This window comes from Temnothorax americanus, unplaced genomic scaffold (assembly GCF_048541705.1).
Source record: "Temnothorax americanus isolate GAGA-0224 unplaced genomic scaffold, ASM4854170v1 Scaffold38, whole genome shotgun sequence".
Classification (NCBI taxonomy): Eukaryota; Metazoa; Arthropoda; class Insecta; order Hymenoptera; family Formicidae; genus Temnothorax; species Temnothorax americanus.
Genome location: NW_027509526.1, coordinates 1,555,801 through 1,576,516, shown reverse-complemented (window position 1 = coordinate 1,576,516; position 20,716 = coordinate 1,555,801). Strand labels below are relative to the sequence as shown.

At 32.4% G+C, this 20,716-nt stretch overlaps 2 protein-coding genes across 4 annotated transcripts; both read left to right on the top strand.

Annotated features, from left to right (window-relative positions):
* The first annotated feature begins 11,218 nt into the window (after positions 1 to 11,218).
* Positions 11,219 to 16,127, top strand: LOC143902083 (uncharacterized). 2 transcript variants are annotated; one of them, XM_077414791.1, is made up of 2 exons: positions 11,219 to 12,464; positions 14,855 to 16,127. In XM_077414791.1, the coding sequence occupies exon 2, from the start codon at positions 15,239 to 15,241 to the stop codon at positions 15,740 to 15,742; it is 504 nt and encodes a 167-aa protein (XP_077270917.1). In that variant the 5' UTR covers positions 11,219 to 12,464; positions 14,855 to 15,238; the 3' UTR covers positions 15,743 to 16,127. The 2 variants fall into 2 exon arrangements, with proteins under 2 accessions (XP_077270917.1, XP_077270915.1); XM_077414789.1 differs by having other exon boundaries at positions 11,219 to 13,676.
* A 1,750-nt stretch (positions 16,128 to 17,877) lies between these two features.
* Positions 17,878 to 20,423, top strand: LOC143902079 (uncharacterized). 2 transcript variants are annotated; one of them, XM_077414786.1, is made up of 6 exons: positions 17,878 to 18,707; positions 18,996 to 19,122; positions 19,191 to 19,427; positions 19,690 to 19,861; positions 19,948 to 20,048; positions 20,161 to 20,423. In XM_077414786.1, exons 1-6 carry the CDS (start codon positions 18,684 to 18,686, stop codon positions 20,409 to 20,411), a joined length of 912 nt encoding a protein of 303 aa, XP_077270912.1. In that variant the 5' UTR covers positions 17,878 to 18,683; the 3' UTR covers positions 20,412 to 20,423. The 2 variants fall into 2 exon arrangements, with proteins under 2 accessions (XP_077270912.1, XP_077270911.1); XM_077414785.1 differs by lacking the exon at positions 17,878 to 18,707 and having other exon boundaries at positions 18,903 to 19,122.
* Positions 20,424 to 20,716: the final 293 nt, after the last annotated feature.

Sequence of the window (20,716 nt, the reverse complement as noted above, 5' to 3'; positions counted from 1 at the left end):
CTTGATTTAATAAATTAATAAAAATATTTTAAAAATTATTGTAATTAATAATTAGTATTGTTTTTGTTAAATATAAATTACATTAAAACCTTATTTTTTAAACATTTTTTTTAAATTTCTATTAAAATTAATTTGAAATAAGATTGAATTAAAATTATTTTGATATTTATTCAGCGTTTTAGCGTTATACAAACAAATTAATTACGTATGATATTTTTATAAGATATTTATTAATGCATCACTGATTAATTCAATAAATGTATTCACAGTTCAATATATTGTATATTGCACATTAAGAGTTAATCTATTGCATATAGCGACCAATGATTTTATCGTTTTTTTTGCTACGGAAATAAATTGAATTTCGACCGTGAAAATAACTACTTCGTTATATTGCCCAATCAAATGTTCGCGCGTACGTAATTTTGTTATCGAATACGATATCGTGAACGATGTTGATTGCTTTTTCGCGTCAATGGAATTTAGATAGTACACCGCAAAGACATAAAAGCGATATTTCATAAATCTTATGTAATGGATTTTGGCTTAGTAATTTACATATGTATCTATTTGTTTAAACTGACATGGACATTATTATATATTTAAAGAGATAATAACATCAGTAACAGTATACATTTAAAAAAATATGCTGACTGAAATTTGGAAAGAGCTGTGTTTAATTAGCAGTCATTGACGTTTAATTAATTTTTGAGATATTATATAATTTTTGAGAATCTTTTGTTTACAAGTATGTGTGTATTTGTAAAATCTTAATACTACAAAAGATATTGGTACATGGACATGAAGCGATAAATACGTGGGACACTAGAAATATTTCTAGATATAGCTTACAAAAGAAATTAAATTAAAAGATTAATTAACGTACACAGGCAATAATTGATTATAATTCAATTTTGATAAACTATAATTAATAAATTAAAAATAATTAAACAGAATACTATTAATTAAATATTTTTTCAAGAATTTTTACAAAAACTGAATAATTAAATGCAAAGTATCAGAAGAAGCAATATTTGGAAATATTTATTTTGACAGATAATAAAAATTTAATAAAAATATAAGTTACTATTTTAAGAAATATAAATTTTGATAATTATGCAGAAATAGGGAGCCATTCCCGATTTCAATAATTTTGAGGTATGTTATCAAGGTTATCACTATCTGAGTAACCTTTAAAAGGTTTTAGCCGGCGGTTATTGTTTGTTATTAACAAAAAAGTTCAAGAAATATAACAATTTATTTCAGTGCTAAGGGAAGTAATTTGCTGATATGTGTGTACATACAGTACACATGTAGGCAGTGGAGGGACTAAAGCCCCATCCCTACTCACCCCTGCTTGCGGTAGCCCCTCTTCTGTCTACATATGTACCGTTTATACACATACATATCAGCAAATTACTTCCCTTAATACTGACACAAACTGTTACATTTCTCAGTTACATTTGTTAGTATCTTTTTAATAAACAACGAGCGCCGACATCTTTACAATATTACTCTATGTGATGACTTTAATTGATAACATACTTCAAAATTATTGAAATCGGGAGTGACTCCCTATCTCGTCATAATTATCTAGGCTGCGTTTCAGAACCACGCTCTTAGCGTTATGAGCGTGCTGTGACCTTGTTTAACTTTCTGTCAATAACAAAGATAGATAAAACGACGCTTGAGTATTAAGATTGTGGTTTTGGAACGCAGGCCTAAATTATTAATATATTTCATATTATATATTATACAATTTTTATTGTGATTTTATTATGATTTTTATTATGTAGGTATATTTCTTTCGCAATTGACAATGTTGATATAAGCTTTTACAAAAAAATTATTATATTTATTATAGAAATATATACAATTAAATTTATTGTGTTAAATTTTCAGATAATACCACCATTATTCATTATAAATTGTATAATTGTAGACACAGAAAAACAATTGTTCAAACTTTTTATTAAAAAAAAATTCTTCTGATATCTAAAATATTTATGGCTCCTCAATTAATTAATTTTTATTTTTAACTTTTTTATTTTTCTAATAATTCCAACGTTGATAAGGTAAAAACTTCCGAAATTAAAATTCACCATTTCGTAAATTCGCGCAATGCTATTCTGATTAAGCATACTCTTCAGCTGGCCTATTTGTGACCTACTCGACATGCTTCTAGAGGAAGTGTACTTAGCACATATTTGCTCAAGTCATTCTCGCGTGTTGACTATTTCTGAGACCACTGTATGAGAAGACATATACTTTGTAAGTTGACATATAAAGCATATAATATAAAAACGATGGATTCGCTTACGAGAGTAAAATTTTGACGTTGAACACATTCGTCACAGAATAACTTAACAATACGCACACAGTCACACTGCAATAAAATATACGAACGCACACACACTCGCACGTGTGGTATCTGTGAAGTTGGCACCTCATTTTCAAAAATTGGAAAATTTATTAAGAGTTCCATTTGCACCCACAATAGTTCTACAGTTCCTGATGTATTTTAGAAATAGTTCCGTAGATTTAGATAAAAATATAACGATTTAAGAAAATGAGGTGCTAACTTCCCGTAACACCTCAAGTTTCGAAAATATTTATTTTTATCACGGAATTCTATAGTTCTTGAAGAGTTTTATAGTTCCTGATAGGTTTTAACGATAGTTCTGGTCTTTAAGTATTTTTAAATAATTTTTTAATCTGACCGCTGGCACCCCTCAAGTTTAAAAAATAATAGCAAACCAGAACTATTACTAAAAATTGTGCAAATTAAAAATTTGCACTTGGCTTCCTCATAGAGAAAGTGATGTCTAATACACATTGGCATCGAAAACTCAAAAAACAACAGTTGATTAGTTTTATATGAGAGCTTTATATGCTCTAGCTTTATATGCGAGCAAAATTATGGACCTTTGATCGCGTATAAAGCTGAATCTAATCAACCAAATTTTAAAAAATTAAATATGAAATAGGGGTAGAAAAGACTGAAGAATATAATAAAATTATGAAAAATTGTTAATAATAAAGGGGTTACCGATTTTTCAATACCAACCCTCCTTGAACGATACTCTATCAATTAAAAAAAAATTAAGCCCGATATCTCAATATTTGCGCAAATTAGAACAACCACAGACATTAAAAAAAAAGTAAAATTTTTTTTTAAAGAACCCCTTTACCGATTATCGCCAAATTCAATACCAACTTTCCTTGAATGATGCTCTATCAATTTAAAAAAAAAAACAGCCCGATATCTCAATATTTTCGGAAGTTAGAGCAACCACGGACAATTCTAAAAAAATTTTAAATAAAAAAAAAAAGAACCTCTTTACCGATCATCGCCAAATTCAATACCAACCTTCCTTGAATAATACTCTATCGATTTAAAAAAAAAAAAAAACAGCCCAATATCTCAATATTTGCGGAAGTTAGAGCAACCACGGACATTTCTAAAAAAATTCAAACTTTTTTTTAAACAAGGGAGAATCCAAAAAGTTTCAAAAACCAGTTTCTTAATATATATATATATATATATATATATATATATATATATATACTAGCTGGTTACCCGAGATTCGCCCCGGAGTCGTTTTTCTTAAAGGAATTCCATGAGGAGTCGAGTTGATTTAAAGACGGTAGTTAAACTTTTACACCTAAATAACACATTGTAGGTGCTTAAGTTTTAAATTTTTTTGCTTAACAATGATCACATATTGGATCAATTTTCCACATTATTACTTTCAAATGAATTCCGCACCGCGCGTCTTCCGTCGTCCACGATTGTGCGGCGCGAGCGGCAACGCGGGCTTGCGCGGCAAGAGGATTCGACTCGCGCCCACTACGCGGCGCATCGCCGGTATATTTTCGCATTATTAATATTCAACATTGACCTCTATATCTAGGGCAGCTCGGCATCTCCGATATTTCACTTACCGATTAGCGACATCATCCTTTGGTTTACCCTGGCGTTTTTTAGAGAATTTTGAGATTGCTCGCTCGCGATAAACACCTAACCTCCATTGGTTTTTTAAGTGAAAAATCGAGGTTATGTGTTCATCGCGAGCGAGCAATCTCAAAATTTCATAAAAAACGCCAGGGTAAACCAAAGGATGATGTCGCTAATCGTTTATAAATAAGTCTAAAACGTTATATATAAAGTAAAAATTGGAAAAATTAAAAAAACCGGTTTCCAGAAAATCAGTAACTAAAAACTGTACACATCATGGCACTCTCTAGAAAATTCTACCCCTATTTCATATATTTTTGATAAAAAAAGATATTAAGAAATTCGTGAAAACACGTTTTATTCTTTTTCACCTCGTTAGGGCTCAAAAGTTCGAGTATTTCATATATTTTTGATAAAAAGAGATATTAAGAAATTCGTGAAAACACGTTTTATTTTTTTTCACCCCGTTAGGGCTCAAAAGTTTGAGCCTAACATATACTTATAAATGTCATCAAGTTTCAATTAAATATTTCTAAAACAAAATTTTATTTATTTAAATTTTAACATTTTAACATTATATTTATTTTTTTTTCTCTTTTGGGGTAAATATTAAATTTTTTTATATTTTTTTCCTGGAATAAATCTTGTACATCCTGATCTTTTTATTCAACCCTTATTTCATACTGTCAAGACATCTTTTTATATATATATAAAACTTTAAATACACTAAAATATATTAGTAATATTATAATTAAAAAAAATTAAAATTTGGTGTTATCAAAAAATTAAAAAAATAAATTTCCAAAAAATTGGTAACAAAAAACTATACACATAGTGACACTCCCATTGCTTCCTTATAGTTTTTAAAAATTGAAAAAATTAAAAAACCGGTTTCCAAAAAGATCGGTAACAAAACTACCCCTACTTCATATACAATTCTTTCAGATTCGGTCAATTAATTCCCAAAAGATTGAAAAAATTTTGATACTGGCTTCCAAGAGATTGGTAACGAAAAATTATACACTTTATAGCACTCCCCAGAAAAATCTACTTCTGTTTGATCTACAATTCTTTGAAATTCGGTAAATTATTTCCCGAAAAATTAGAAAAATTAAAAAAACCGGTTTTCAGAAAATCGGTAACAAAAAACTATACACATAGTGACACTCCCCGGAAAATTTTACTCCTATTTCATATACTTTTGGTAAAAATTATTTGAAAAAATTTTGATACCGGCTTCCAAAAAATCGGTAACAAAAAATTATACACTTCATAGCACTCCTCGGAAAATTCTACCCCTGTTTGATTTACAATTCTTTGAAATTCGATGAATTATTTCCCGAAAAATTAGAAAAATTAGAAAAACCGCTTTTCAGAAAATTGGTACAAAAAACTATACACATAGTGGCACCCCCGGAAAATTCTACCCCTATTTCATATACTTTTGGTAAAAATTCGGTTCAGAGGTTTGGGCTGGGCGTTGATAAGTCAGTGAGTCAGACATTAAATCTGCACATCTAAAAAAATTAAAATTAAAAAAAAAACCCCTTTACCGATCATCGCCAAATTCAATACCAACCTTCCTTAAATGATACTCTATCGATTAAAAAAAAAAACAGCCCGATATCTCAATATTTGCGAAAGTTAGAGCAACCACAGACATTAAATCTGCACATACATACACACATACGGACAGGCGATTTTGATGCGATATTTCGACATTTTAGAACACTCTGAACATATTGGCATCAAAAACTCAAAAACCAATCGCTTCGTTGGTTTCTTCTACCCCTATTTCATATATAAATCACTTAAATTTGGTTGATTAGACCCAACTTTATACGCAATCAAAGGTTCATATACGAAATTCACGAAAACAAAGCTTCCTCTATGAGGAAGCAAAAAAGGGAAAATATTACAGTTGAAAATATTTTATTATATTATTTGTAATTTGAATCTTATTGTTTCTCAATGTTCATGTTTTACATCGCATTAAGACTATATCAAATTTTATGGAATAAATTCGTCAAATATTTTTTTGTTTTAGATAGGCAGTATTTATGCAAATATTATTCTCTGGTATAAACAATTTTTGTGTAGTAATGTATAAAATATACAAGCAAAACCCTTATGAAAAAATACAATCAACTTTTGGTGTTAACTATTAAAAAAACACCATAGAAAAACCCTTAAGGACGTTCTTTCGTCCTTATACTAGAGAAAATCGATTTTCTTTAGATTTTCTTGAAACTGTGAATATACATTAATTTAGGTGTGCTTTATGCGTGGTATAAATGTCAGTACTTCTTCCGGTATAAAAAATAAAGATACTGAGCCTCAAAATTTCAAAAAAAAAATTTTTAATTAAATTTTTTTTATTTTTGGCATTTTTTTCTTATAGAACTCGACGAGAGGAGCAACTTTGTTCCTTTTGGCCAACCTCGTATCTCTTACCGTTTAGCCTGAAAAACCTTTTCATTAGTAAAAGTTGAAACTTTGAGGCTCAGTATCTTTATTTTTTATACCGAAAGAGGTACTGAGAAATTTATACCACGCATAAAGCACACCTAAATTAACGTATATTTACAGTTTCAAGAAAATCTAAAGAAAATCGATTTTCTTTAGTATAAGGACGAGAGAACGTCCTTAAAGTTGGGTGTGATTTCGGACCGCCAATTGAAGGTTAATCATCATTTGAAGGTTAACCTTTAATTGGCGGTCCAAAATCACACCCAACTTTAAGGGTTTTTCTTTGGATGATGGTTAACCTTCAATTAATGGTTAATCCTTCAAAATGACGGTATAAACTGTAAAAATATATGAACCTTCAAATGAAAGTAACACCCAAAAATAATAAACCCCATATTTAAATGTTCTCAATTTGCTTTCGCCGATAATGCATACCCGCAAAAGAGAACATCACCACACACTATGCAACACACTATATAATAAGGTTTTATTTTGTGTGCCAATTATTTTCACCAATTATCTCAGAAAGTATTGGTTTATTGGAAAAGTGTTTCAGATAAAAGTTGAAAGGTTTGAAAGAGGCCAATAGACGGATCTTATTAGATTTTGGATCCAGGGTCTGTATTGAGCCCAATATAGGGCCTAAGTCAAATTTTTTTAAATAAAAACCGATATTTTTTATTGTATCATTTTTTTCTATTAATTAAATTAAACAATTTTTGTTTGAAAAATTCATTTATTTGCCTAATACTTCTTGAGATATTCAAGGAAAACTTGGTAACTTTTTCAATATTTAGCTTATGATATCTTGATAATTGTTTGCCAGAGGAAAAAGTGGTACAGAGGACTTTTTGACTTGATTTTGTTTTAAGAATATGCTGTTGCAATAGCAGTCTAATTTTTTTAAATATTTGTAAACATTCCAAGAAGATGCATACATAAATATTAAAATAAAATTGGAGTATATACTATTGCAACAGCACATTTTTAAAATAAAATTAAGTTAAAAAGTTTTCTGTACCACTTTTTTCTCTGGCAAACAATTATCAAGATATCATAAGCTAAATATTGAAAAAGTTACCAAGTTTTCATTGAAAATATCTCAAAAAATATTAGACAAATAAAAAAATTTTTCAAACAAAAGTTGAGAATAAACTCCCAATATATGTATACACTCATCATTGAGGATTAAACCCACAACTTACCTAAACCTTAATGGTCAACACTCAATCTACACCTAAATTTAAGTGTTGACACTTAACTTTAATGACAAACACTAAACTTACATCTAAGTTTGAGTGTTAACTCTCAAATTTGGGCGTAAGTTTAGTGTTAACACTCAAATTTGGGTGTTAACCATCAAAGTTGAGTGTACTTTTTTATAAGAGAACAAATTAAAAGCTATTGAATTATTCACCTGATTAATTTTAAAGGTTTATTTTGTTATTTAAATTACGCTTCTAATGCGCAAACACAAATCTACTACTCCATTAATCCAATTGGTACAATCTACTGTCCAAAAAATGAATGTGCAACAGAGAATCGATAAATTTTTGAAATAAAGCTATATATATGTGTATTCTGCTCGTTATGCACGCTTGTCTTCTCCGTTATTATTCTTATAAAGTTTTATTTTACACGCTGTTCTTCAACAGCATCAATCGATTATGCTATTTGCATATCTGGCAATTTTGTATTTGCTTTTTAATAGTCCTCTTTATTGCAGTATTCAAAGTTATAGTATTCATATACATATATTATCTTTTTATCCTTAGTTCTTTTTATTAATCAGTATTATATATAAGCGTTTCCTTTATAATATTCTCGTCAAACATTTGATATTTCTATGCTTAAGCAATTAAAAATTTAGGACCTTTGAATCTTTTTTTAAGATGAAAGATCGATAATAAAAATCTATCCTTTTTATTTCGTTTTACATACAAATCGACTTTATTGAAATAAATTTATAATTTAATTAAAAATTCAATGAATTAAATAATGCAAAAAAAGAGAACTTAATACGTATAATCTGTCATACACCATATAATAAATAATGTTATTAAACAATAGTTTGTCGCATAAATGGTAAAGTGATGTGTCCGATGCCTTATAAATAAATGGTTAAGTTAGAATATTGAGAAAATAACTTTATTTATGATATATATCTCTTATGAGAATATTTGGCTTAATCAATATATGTACATATGTATCAATAAATGTACAACATGTGTGTAATAAAATCATGTTAATTGTTAACAATAGTAATATATCTTACAATAGCAACATTTAATTATTAGCGTAATATATTAAGATTATTCTGTAATATTTAAAATAGGGGAGACCGGGGCTAAACCGTCAACGGGGTTGAACCGTCAAATAAAATATCTCGGAACCTGTATATTGTGCGAACTCGCTATTATCATTGTAAACGCTGCTTATGGTACCCATGTAACCAACGGAGTTTCGGCAGGTTACCTGCCGTGTTATGATTTTTACGAGGGCAAACGTGTTTTCGTGGTGAAAAGTGAAATTTTCTGCGCGTGGAAATTTTGTAATATCTGCAATAATATTTGCTCTCCAAATCTCGAGGTACGTGATTATAAATGCATGCTGATTATAAAAAGTAATGCATGTTGAAGTTGAACGCGAATCCAATGTAAATGTCTAATATTTCATGGGCGATCAAACCTGAAACTGATTTATCCCGGGGGAGGGGGGTGACGGTTAAACCCCGGCATTTTTGAGATTTCAATTTTTCCACTGTTGTCGTTTTTGCTCTATACCGGTTAAACAAAACGACGTAGATAAAAATTTTCTATATAAATTTTGTACCTATAAAGGTTCACTCTTTAAAGTGGTATACCACATTTAACTAAAATTATTTATTTTGTTGTTAAAAATCGGCACCAAAAAAAACTGACGGTTTAACCCCGGTCTCCCCTACCTTTTATTTTTATTTTATATTCTTTATATACAACCATATAATTTTCTAGATGCACATAGTTTTGTAAAAAGGTCTGAAAAATACTCATCAGTAAAAAATTGTATATATTAAAACGTACATAAATATATATTGTTGTACACATATAAAAATTGTATATCCGTATGTTTTCTACTTCTTTAATAATCTCTGTTTTTATATATAGAAAAAATATAATAAAATATTTAAATATAATTTAAAAAATAATTTTTGTATTGCTTCTTTGTAAAAAGTAAACTTTGAAAAAATGAGAAAACTTGTAATTACATGTAAACGTAATAATATAAATATAATTATATATGTACATATATATGATTATGAATATTGTATATAAACTAATTATTATTTTACTTTTTGTAAAGAAAAACAATGCAAAGTTTTTTTTTAATTATTTTTTAATTTTATTCTTTTTATTATTTATTTTATATATAGGGGAGACCGCGCGGAGCTAACTCAAGACCGGGAAAAACTTGACACTAGGCTTTTTGCCAATTTAAATCTATCATAGAAACTTGCCTTTCCTACTGTAAATGCGTCTTTATGTGCCAGTATTATCAACGGAATTTGGTAACATTCTGAGTTATAGTGTAATTTTTAACGCAACATAAGCGTTTTTGATAGTGAAAAGTAATTTTTCTGATCTCTCGAAAATGGTCTACACTTTCATCGAGCTTTCGGGCAAATTTTGTAAGCGACGTACAGCAAAATTTCCTTAAGCAATTTTGTACCTGAAGGAACGCTCTTTAAATGTGTACCATTAAATTTGCTTGAAAATTTTAATTAATTGTTGAAAATTGCCTTTGAAAAAATTGTGTCGAGTTTACCCCGGTATTTTTCAATTTGAAAATTTGTCTTTGCGTCACTTTTCCTTTCCTGGGGGCAAAACTAAGCGACGTACAACAAAATTTCCTTAAGCAATTTTGTACCTGAAGGAACGCTCTTTAAATGTGTACCATTAAATTTGCTTGAAAATTTTAATTAATTGTTAAAAATTGCCTTTGAAAAAATTGTGTCGAGTTAGGTCTCCCCTACAGACAAAGATTATCCAAATAAAAGAAAACAATTCAAAACATATTTAGACATGTTTTATACATAATTTGTATGTTTGTGTATATTTTTATATAAATAGTTTTTTACCGGGTACTTTATGTAATTTTTAAGTACCTAAAAGCTTTTAATCTTTTATAAACACTAACAAGCACGGTTTTATTTTGCGTGTCATAAATCTTTAATCTCTAAATTTTTGTATATAAAAAGTAAAAGTGTGTTACAAGCATGAAGTTCTATTAAAAAAAATGACGATTATCAGATTACAAATAGCATGAAAAGACTTCTATAAAAGCATTAGTCTCTCGCGCTCATACTTTTTATTACGCAAACTCTCGGTGCATACAGTAGCGAACCACGTGGGTCACTTAGACTTTCAAGCCTTCCGCCTGTGCACAGCGCATGCTCGTCACGCAAGTTTAGCTTGGCTCCCGGTGCAAATCGATGCTGTCTCTCCGAACCGTCCATTCATCCACAGTTCCGTTACACCAATATAACCTACCGCTCCAAAAGTGCAAACATACCCTTAATAGAGTACGTGTTACCTCGCTGATTAAACAGGGATGCTCATTCACAGAGGTTAACAAAAGTTAATAAACAAAAATTAGTAGATAATTTAATTAATAAAATATCAGGAAACAGAAAAACAGTATTACAGTTTGATAAAAATAATTGTTTAAAAACAAATTCGTTTGACTAAAAATAGTTAGCATAAGTGATTTCAGAAAAACAGATGCATTACGGTCTCACGTTACAGCTTTCTTCTCGATCTTAGAAATGCATCGAGAGAAAAAGACTGACTCACGAAAGCATGCGTTTTTCTTTGATAAGAAATTTGTAAATCGTCTTTGGCTGCAACTCGGTAGTGTCATTTTTCTCAAGAAGTACAACGATGAAGAAACTGAAAACACGACCACGTTAGAGAATGAATAAATCGCATGCGTCATCGTCATTTATCTCGATTTCACGGTCATTTGTCATTCACGGGACACGAGAGATCCATGAGCAGCCTGGACATGACGGAATGCTAAGCTGTAATGATGAGAGGTGTAGTAGATCTCCGACGTACTCCACAAAGTGGCGCAGTCGCCTTGACAACGGCAGCGCCATGTGCGTGTATGTGCTCCCTTTCACGGCGGTGTCGACGGACGGTGAAGAGACGGAAAAGGACAACGTCCACAGGAGTGAGTGAGATAAACGACGATTACACCCTGCGCGATGATAGAAAGAGGGAGAGAGCGCGATAGCGCGCTTGATGGAGCTAGCTAGAGAGAAAAGGTGGAATACCGGGGTTGGACGGTTGGGCGCAAGGGGGTGGCGCGCGAGAGAAAACCGCTAGCGTGTACCGCAGTACGGGATAGTGAGCTGTGAGCTGGTCTTCCTCTCTCACGCCGCGAAAAAAGCCATACTATCGGCTGAGACAATACGATCGTTCGGCTGTTCGTTCTTTGCGAAGGTGTTCGATTCCCGACGTCGTTCCAGTTTAAGAACGTAACGTATTACGTGAGGAAGTGGGGATAATTATAATATTTATACTGGATTTTTCTCGAGGCTACTCTGGGTCTCTTTAAGGGTGTGATTAAGTCGTACCAGTTTTTATATCAGTTGTCGCGACGCGCTTGACGAATGTCAAGGACGATGCGGCATTTTGTCGTTGTACGGCACAACACCCGTTAAATTCCGCATTAGTGACACTCGTGAATCAAAGAGACAAGGGACAGCGATGTTAGCTGGGAAGTATCGTGAACGCGTGTGGATCGCAACGTCAAAGATACTACGTCCTTTTTCTCGAAAGCTTCATCTTTAAATAAGTGATACAAAGCGCACCACTTATACCGTCTTGATCTCATTGAGATTCTAACAATGCAGGCACCTGTTCTTGAGTGCAGCAAATCGGAGGACGACGAGGTGGATAACGATCCTCCCTTAACTGTCTCCAGAAGTGACAGTGGAACGGTATCCTCGTGAGATCCTGCCACCTGCGGCGAGTGTATTACGGCTTATTAATTGGTATCAAACGAGAACTTGAAGTTTTCGGTATCCTTCTCATTGATGATTTTTGAAAAATTTCTTTGATACGCGAAGAATTCCATACTTACGATAGAATACCAATTATATGATAAATTGATATATAAAGAAGAATTTTTAAGTGACTGGACAGAAATGTGTTTGAGATACGTTTTCGAAACGTAAAGAAATGTTATGAAATAGAGACAACAGAGATTATTAAAGATAAAATTTAAATGATTGAATACATTCTTGTTATTGACAAATTCTCAAGAAAAGTGGTTTTATCGTATTTTTAATGTGAGATGTATGTCATGACATGAAGAATCACACCCTGTTTCTACATGATCCAAAGATCTTGTTGTCTAAACAGGAAAACGGCTATTGTTTTTGCCGCACATTAAACTGACATTTTAAGAGGCGAAAAAGTGAATATTCTCACATATGTGAAATTTAATTGCTACCTAATAAAATATTTGAAACACTGGAGTATGGATTTATGGATATATCGATAAAATCTGAAGCTTAACATGAATATACAATAAATTACACAATAAAAACAATCTAAACTTGAGATATATGAAAAGATATAAGCATTCAAGAGTTCGTTAAGTAAGACGTTAAAGTAAGATGATATAATTTCATCGAGATATTAATAAGTAAAGTTGAGCTCGCGCAACTTGCAAAGGTGCGCGTTCTCGTCGTTATAGTTGCTATATCTGTTGACCGTGACCTTCAATCATGTGACGTCATTCAGGTCAGACGGAAACGGTGCCGTGCAAACGAATGCGTCTCCAGATGCTTTTATGATCGCCGTCGCGGCGACAGTAGCAATCAATCAGACTGTTGTGCATTCAGTAAACATTATTTTATCATTTTGAAGAATGAGACTCTAGCAAAACTCTCATCATATAAAACATGCATTTCTCGTTCAGTGAAAAAGATAGTAGTAAAAAGAGAGATTATCCAAAAAAATGAGCAGTGTATTATTTTGTTTTGGTACTCTAATACTTTTTATGGTTCAGCTCCTGTGCGTGTGACTACGATCGTTAATAACTCGTTAATAAAAAAATATGTAAAATAACATAAGTTTAAAATAAACGTTGCTTTACTTTGATAAAAAGTGACCACGCCAACGGAGTACTAGAAAACTCTTTTAACTTTTGCTCAAAAGATAAAAAATGTGACACTCAACATCTCGCAAAATATTTTAACGTAAGTGTATTTTCATTTCGCGAGCGAGAGAGAAGTGCGAATCAATACTGAACGATTCCAAGGGAATTGCCGAATACACTTTTCCGTAGTTACGCAAGATGCGTTAATACTTTACACTGTTCCATTGTTATTTGCGATCAATCGTTATTGTTATCTTGCGATAATGATTTTCAATGTGAGCGTCACTTGATGTCAAAAGTACTGGTGCACGAAAAAGTAAACTTCATGAAACTCTCATTTTTGTTTTAAAATTCAACAACGGTTTTAGGCAAGAACAGAACGAAACCTCAAGTTACTCTTTTTCTTTGTTTGTTATTATACGCTCTTGATGCATTTTTAATGATCAAAAGTAGCCGACGCAAATTGTTATCCACATAGTTAACAAAAAAGTATATATTGTTGATAGTATTTATTATATTAAGACGTTAGTTAATGAGATTTATTAAAACTCGTTGAAAGTTAGAATTTTAAGAAACTGCTTTTAAAAAGTAAATGTTTATTGTTAGAATCATTATGTAAATTAGCATCGGAGAAATTAATGCTTAGAGTTACGACATTTTTCAGAATTTTTATGAATGTTGTTAATAATATTAAGAGCTTATTAGTTGAATAATATCAACTATAGCGGTTAAAAGGCAGAGAATATTTTAGTTATGTGAAACTACCTCGCAAAATTACTGCATCTGCAAGTCTTCCATCTTATTTCGACAAAAAAGAAAATGAGAAGCAAGCGTTTCTTTCACTTCTGAAGAACCAGAACTTACAAATTCTTTCTAATATAAATTTACTCGTTGAATCGGGTACAAGATCGGAATTACTCAAGATCGCTTCAGGGTTTTTTTCATCACGAATAGGTCACAAAAGATTACCTTCGTTTCTCCTTCATCAATTTACTTTTTCCAAGTATTTGTAGTTACTCCTTTAAGAAAGATAATACTTCTTGGCTAGAACGTAATCAACTTTTACAATAACGAAACAACTTTAAGTAAACGTATTTTCTCCACAATTTTGTTACTATATATATCAAGAAAATAACATTTTTTAATTGAATCTTTTTTTGAAGCCTTCTTAAAAACTGGAAACAGAAAAGCTTTGGTTATTTTTTGCAATGTTTGAGTAAGAATTTCGGATTTCTACCGACATTGATTTCTTTTTAAATTTTATTTTAATGATTAAAGGAACAATGAGTGCACGAAATACACTTATAACATATATTGAAGCTACGCTCATGCAAGATTAATGGACTATTCAGAATATGAACACAGAAATGCTATAAAGTTATACAAGCATTTACGACATAGCTTCGCGAAATGAAGCAAGAATGTTGTAAACAATAGAAAAGACGGACAAACTTTAAATCTTTTATAATAAGCTATTCAGCATCATTGCGCGTTAGTAGGTATTATTTTCTCAAGATGTTCGTACGAGATTCGTCAACTTTTTCTCTGTGTTATCGACCAATTACATATTTCTTGGGATTCATTCATCGTGCTTGGTCAACCAATTATAACTATTCTGCTAAATAATTGGAGAATATTTACGGCGATGTGGTCGAAGGAACGATGTGGCCGGACGTCGCCGGTAGATCTCACACGTCCTGCGATTATTTCAAAGTGAAGCTGACGGCAGTGAAAAAAAAGAAGAAGGAGAAGGAGAACGAGGGGTGCTGTAAGATCTTCGCCCTGTTTCGTCACCGCAAGCCTCGGGACCCGGTCCGTAGTTCCAGTGCAGCCTCGTCGGTGCCCCTGCTAGATATGGGCGCCAGAGCATGGGACTACGAGGCCTTGCCGGAACTCTATACCTCGACAGCGGTCACGCCGACCTCGACGCCACCGAACGCATCCCAGCAGAAAACGCCTAGAGTGTATTTTCAAGCAGAGAATCTGGCGTCCACTAGGCGAAGGAGCAGCAATAGACTGCTGACACCGCAGCAGTCTTGCAGGAGGCGCAGTCGGAGCATGAGCGCATGGAGCGACCTGTCCAGGTCGTCCTTCAGATTGGATGAAAGGTTCGTTTGTCTCTGTCTCGGATCTAGCCGCCACGACTCATTCTACTTCATAAACTAGCGACTTATGTTTCATTAGGCAATTTTAATACAAGATTAGTGCGATCCTATCTAAAGGTATAGGATCCGAGAGTTGAATTGGCTTTATAAATTGGCGGATCTAATTTACATGGCTAATTAACTTTTATCTTTCGTTTGTGTATCGCAGTAACCTATTATTAAATTAAACTGAAGAACTGAAGAACTATTTAATAACAGGTTATTGCGATAAATATTACCACATGCCTCAGTGGTCGAATTGGTATGACATCCACCCTTCACGAAATAAGGGAAATTCCAGATTCGAATCTTGGCTGAGGTAATATGTTTCGCAATAAATTTTTTACAGTTTTAAATGCTTATCATTAAAATTAAATCGAAACGATTTAATTAGGGGGGAAAGAGAGGATTTTATTACGCCAACCAGAACTGTGTTGCAAGTCTGACGATATGTCGGCGAGCAGTTTATTATGGTTGGAAAAATATTGTTTATTAAAAATAAAAATAATTTAACACGAACATCCTGTTACGGCTTTATATATGCCCTATTCTTCATATTTGAATTATTATTTGATACCCGTTTTGATATATGTAGATAAACTAAGCGAGTAAGCTCGACTATGTGTTTAAATAAGAATGTTAAAAGTATTGTGGGAGAGGTTAATAATATCATTATCAGTTTTCTTTCATTGAGCAAGTGTCAAGCTGCTGTATCTCGTAAGTGCATCGCTACTTTACAAAGAATAAACTTTCGATTATCGATCATCGTTATATTGACAATGTGCATGTGGTTATTTCATCGAAAACCAATAGTGATTGCTATGTTGGGCAATAAAGCCATGAGTGTATTTTGAGTGTCAGGATATAGGTACAAATTCAACGTAAATACCGTACAGCAGTGCAATAAAATTTCGTAGGCATGGCAGTTGATAAATCGTGTAAACATTTATAAGATCTGTACAAGGAGATCTAACCATGGCTAGACAATTATAACACACAATGATATTAATCTGAAAAATTCTGATATACCTACATATATTCTGTCACGTACAACAAAAAAATCTGAATGTTTTTTAGCAATAACAGAATTTTAAAAAATCGTATTTTAATATAAATCTAGTTTTTAAATCACATTACAATAAAATGATACATAGTGATTTCCAAAAGGACTGAGATAAAAGAGATAACTTTGCTTCTGTACACGCCTCGTACAATGCGTGAGCTAAGGATGATGGAGAAGGAGATACGATGTTCGAATTAAGAAATAGAATCGTTGATGTAATGAGTTCGTAAGACGATTAATTGTATCGTTTGGTCGAGACACATAAATGTAATCATCAATATGTTATTTCAATACAAAACATTTTAAAGAAAATATTCTCTTCGTTTAACAGAACCTTATTACCAATAATAAGTTAAGTCTGAGATCTCTTTACGAAATGGTTCAAAATAAAATCAAGGATAAAAAAAGTATGAACAGATATTCAATGTATTAAATATTCTTAATAATTAAAATATGAAAGAAATGATCTCTTCCTTTTGTAGAACTTTTGCAAGGAAATATCTTCGAGGCAAACATATCAATTATAATTAATACAAGGCACATATAAAGAGAATAACACAATTAATACATGTTGAGATAACGAATATGGAATAACGAAACCAAAGATTTCTGAATACATTAAATCTCAAAATAAGAAGTATTATAAATGAAAGAATTATGCAAGAACTAATTAGATAATGTTATATGTTAACTGTCTATTGGTAATTGTCCTTTTGATGAATTCTGAAACTTCTTTCTTGCAATTAGTAAATATAATTATTCCATATACGTTATTAAAAGCAGTAAATATTTGAAGCATACATCCTTATAATTAATCAAAAGAAATACGGAAAGATTGCAATAGAGTAATTTTACATAACGTAATTGAGCAAAGAACTTATTCGTTCGCACAGTTTAGAATTGTTATAAGTCGTTAATCAATTTATAATATCTTTTAAAAAGTATCGAGTAGTTATAATGTATTATCTTAAACAGTAATTATATATCGAATTAACATAACGTTCGTTATATACAGTAAGCGCTAGAGAGTTTTATAAAGTAAACGAAATATAAGTCTTTAATATATATGAAACACAAGGAATATAACTTTAGGATAACTTTAATCTTTGTATGCGCATCAATAAGAATTATTAATTGGAATTCCACTAAATTTACATCCCGAGATAAGAATTTATCTCCTTTGCTTATTAATCAGAATTAATCATGAAAATCCTTCTTTGAAGATAATCATAAGAAAATAACGTTATATCCTGTAACCGAATATTTGAATTAGCACGTGCTTACTTGTAAAGTATCACTTTCATCAAGGAGATATCTGACGAAAGAACCGAATGGTTGATATTATAAATCCAAATGTTACCTTATCGTGAAATCTGCAGCATCCACCAATTATTTATAGATAATCCACATTTATTTATGTGGAAAATCATCCACTAAGAGTGGGAAACTCATTCGCTGTAAGCGAGCCAGATAATCAGGATAATGGCGGCTATTCCGTCTCGCTGCGTGAGAGGAACGAAGTTATTGATGGCCGCTTTTGACTTCCAATCTATATATCGCTCAAATGCCCATCGTCAAGTCAAGGCTTGGCTGAACCCGGAATATATACGTCGTTCGTCTTTCTTCCTTTACGAGTTCACTAACGTTATTCGTGATTCGAATGATAACTGAGTTTTACGGATACGTGTGTGAATTCATGGCACCAAAATGCCTTACAACATGAACGATTAAAGGTGCCTACTGATGGACGCGGCAAATGCCGCGCGCGGCAGCGCGGTAGTTCAGAAGGAACTAGAATCTAGGGGCTTCTGAACTACTCCTACGTTGCCGCATTGAAGTTAGATCAATCCAACTTCATTTGCGGCATCGGCGGCATCGCACAAGTGAGCGAAATTTAACGATGGCCGGAGTGGAGATTCCAAAGGTTAGTGTATATTTATATTTGTATAATGATTTTAATAAAAAAATGTTAAGATAGCAATCATAAAAGTAATATATATATATATATATATATATATATATATATATATGATTGTTTATAATCATTAAGATTGGAGGTTAAGTATTTTTTTTTTACGTTTTGGAAAACTAACATACCGTAACATGTGCAAACAAATTATCTATTTCAATTCTTATAAATATTTATATATATGACTTGGAACCGAACTTTCGAATGACAAACCAGATGATATTGATATTTTTTTTATTGCAGAAAGTACACACATGCGGAATGTGCGAGACAATTCTCGAGGAAGAAGAAATACCGTCCCATGAATGTTGGGCAAATTATCCAGGGATTGTTTGTGACGAGAACACCCTCTATTTGTACCCCCAATGTGGTAAGTAAAATATGAAAGGAATGATATAATATTATTTAAGCGAATGTAACAATTTTAATATCTTATAGAGAATGGAGACATTGTGTGTCGAAGTGCGATTGACGGAGCAGAACTGTTTGTTACAAAGTCGCATCTTCCGACAAGCGAAGAGCTGCTAACATCGAGCCTGGGGCGAAACCTTGAGGAACTAATAATTGCAGAAGTGTCGGCACGAGAGCTGTTGTGGAACCAAAAAATAAATATAGCAAAACGTGACAGACGAACTGTACAACAGCTTTGGGAGCAAGTGGCTGATGCGACAAATGGTACGTGCGTGTGCGCGCGCGCGCGCGCGCGCGTGTGTGTGTGTGTGTGTGTAGAGGAGGAGAGAGATTGTATACGTAGTAAAAACTGTCGTCTTCCGTCTACATTTAACCGCCGAAGCCGTAGAGAGTTCTTCCTTGGCGCTTCAGGGCGTAGACAACGTCCATGGCAGTTACGGTCTTCCTTTTAGCATGCTCGATGTAGAAAAAAACAATACAATTTAAATGATTTAACAGTACAAAATGTACGATTTTATTATTACAGGCGAATGTTCTGTCGATGAAGTAAAGAAAAAATGGAAACACTTGAGGGATCGCTACATGAAAATTATTTCCCTTGAGAAGTTGCCAAGTGGATCAGGAAGTAAGTCATCTCGTAGGAAGTGGCAGTATTACGACATGTTGTCTTTCTTACGGGACACTTTTTTGGAAAAAGAGTTAGTATACTTCACAAAAGTATTCACTGAAATATTGGAGACAGTTAGTATTTAGTATCAATATATCTCATTTTATTGCATTTCAGGACAGTTTCAAATATGCCGAGTCGTGATGAAAACCTCAACAACGATGATGTGGAAATCCATGTGGACGGAGAAGTCAACGATGCCGTTGATGCATCGAAGGGTATGTTTTGCTCATAAGGTGTATTATCTTTCACTTGTTAGTACTATTACAGCTGGCTACATCAATTTTTCCTAATAATGCAGAATGTATAAAATCATTCTTTCATTTTTAGAATTGAAAAGAAAACGAAAAAATACTGACTGCGAACAAGACGTGATGAAGCAGATAGCGGTGGCCTTGCAGACCCCACGACCAGCAATGCCATTGCCAACTCTTGTTCTTGACGAAATTGACAACTTCACTTCAATGGTCGCCAGCCAGTTACGAGAGTTGTCGCAAGTCCGCAAACACAACATAATGTTAAAAATTCACCAGTTATTACACACTGAATTATTGCTCAACGATGTTAATAATAATGTATAATAATATTATTTAACTGAACCGGGATACCAAGAAATATCATGTTACGATTATTTGGGAAAGTAGGAAAGAGAAATTGTCGAAAATTAGTTTGCACTGTTAAAAATTATAATTTATTATTTTTACACGTGTAGTATACAAATAACGATTACTTATGCCCGTTTTCACCATTAGTGATATTAATCTAGGTTCACCTAAACGTCGATTAAAATGAACGTTGGTTTGAGCTCAGTTAAAATGTAATTGTATTCCACCAACTCTTGAGAGGCGTCGTTTAAGTGAACTTATACTCTATGCGATAAAACTTT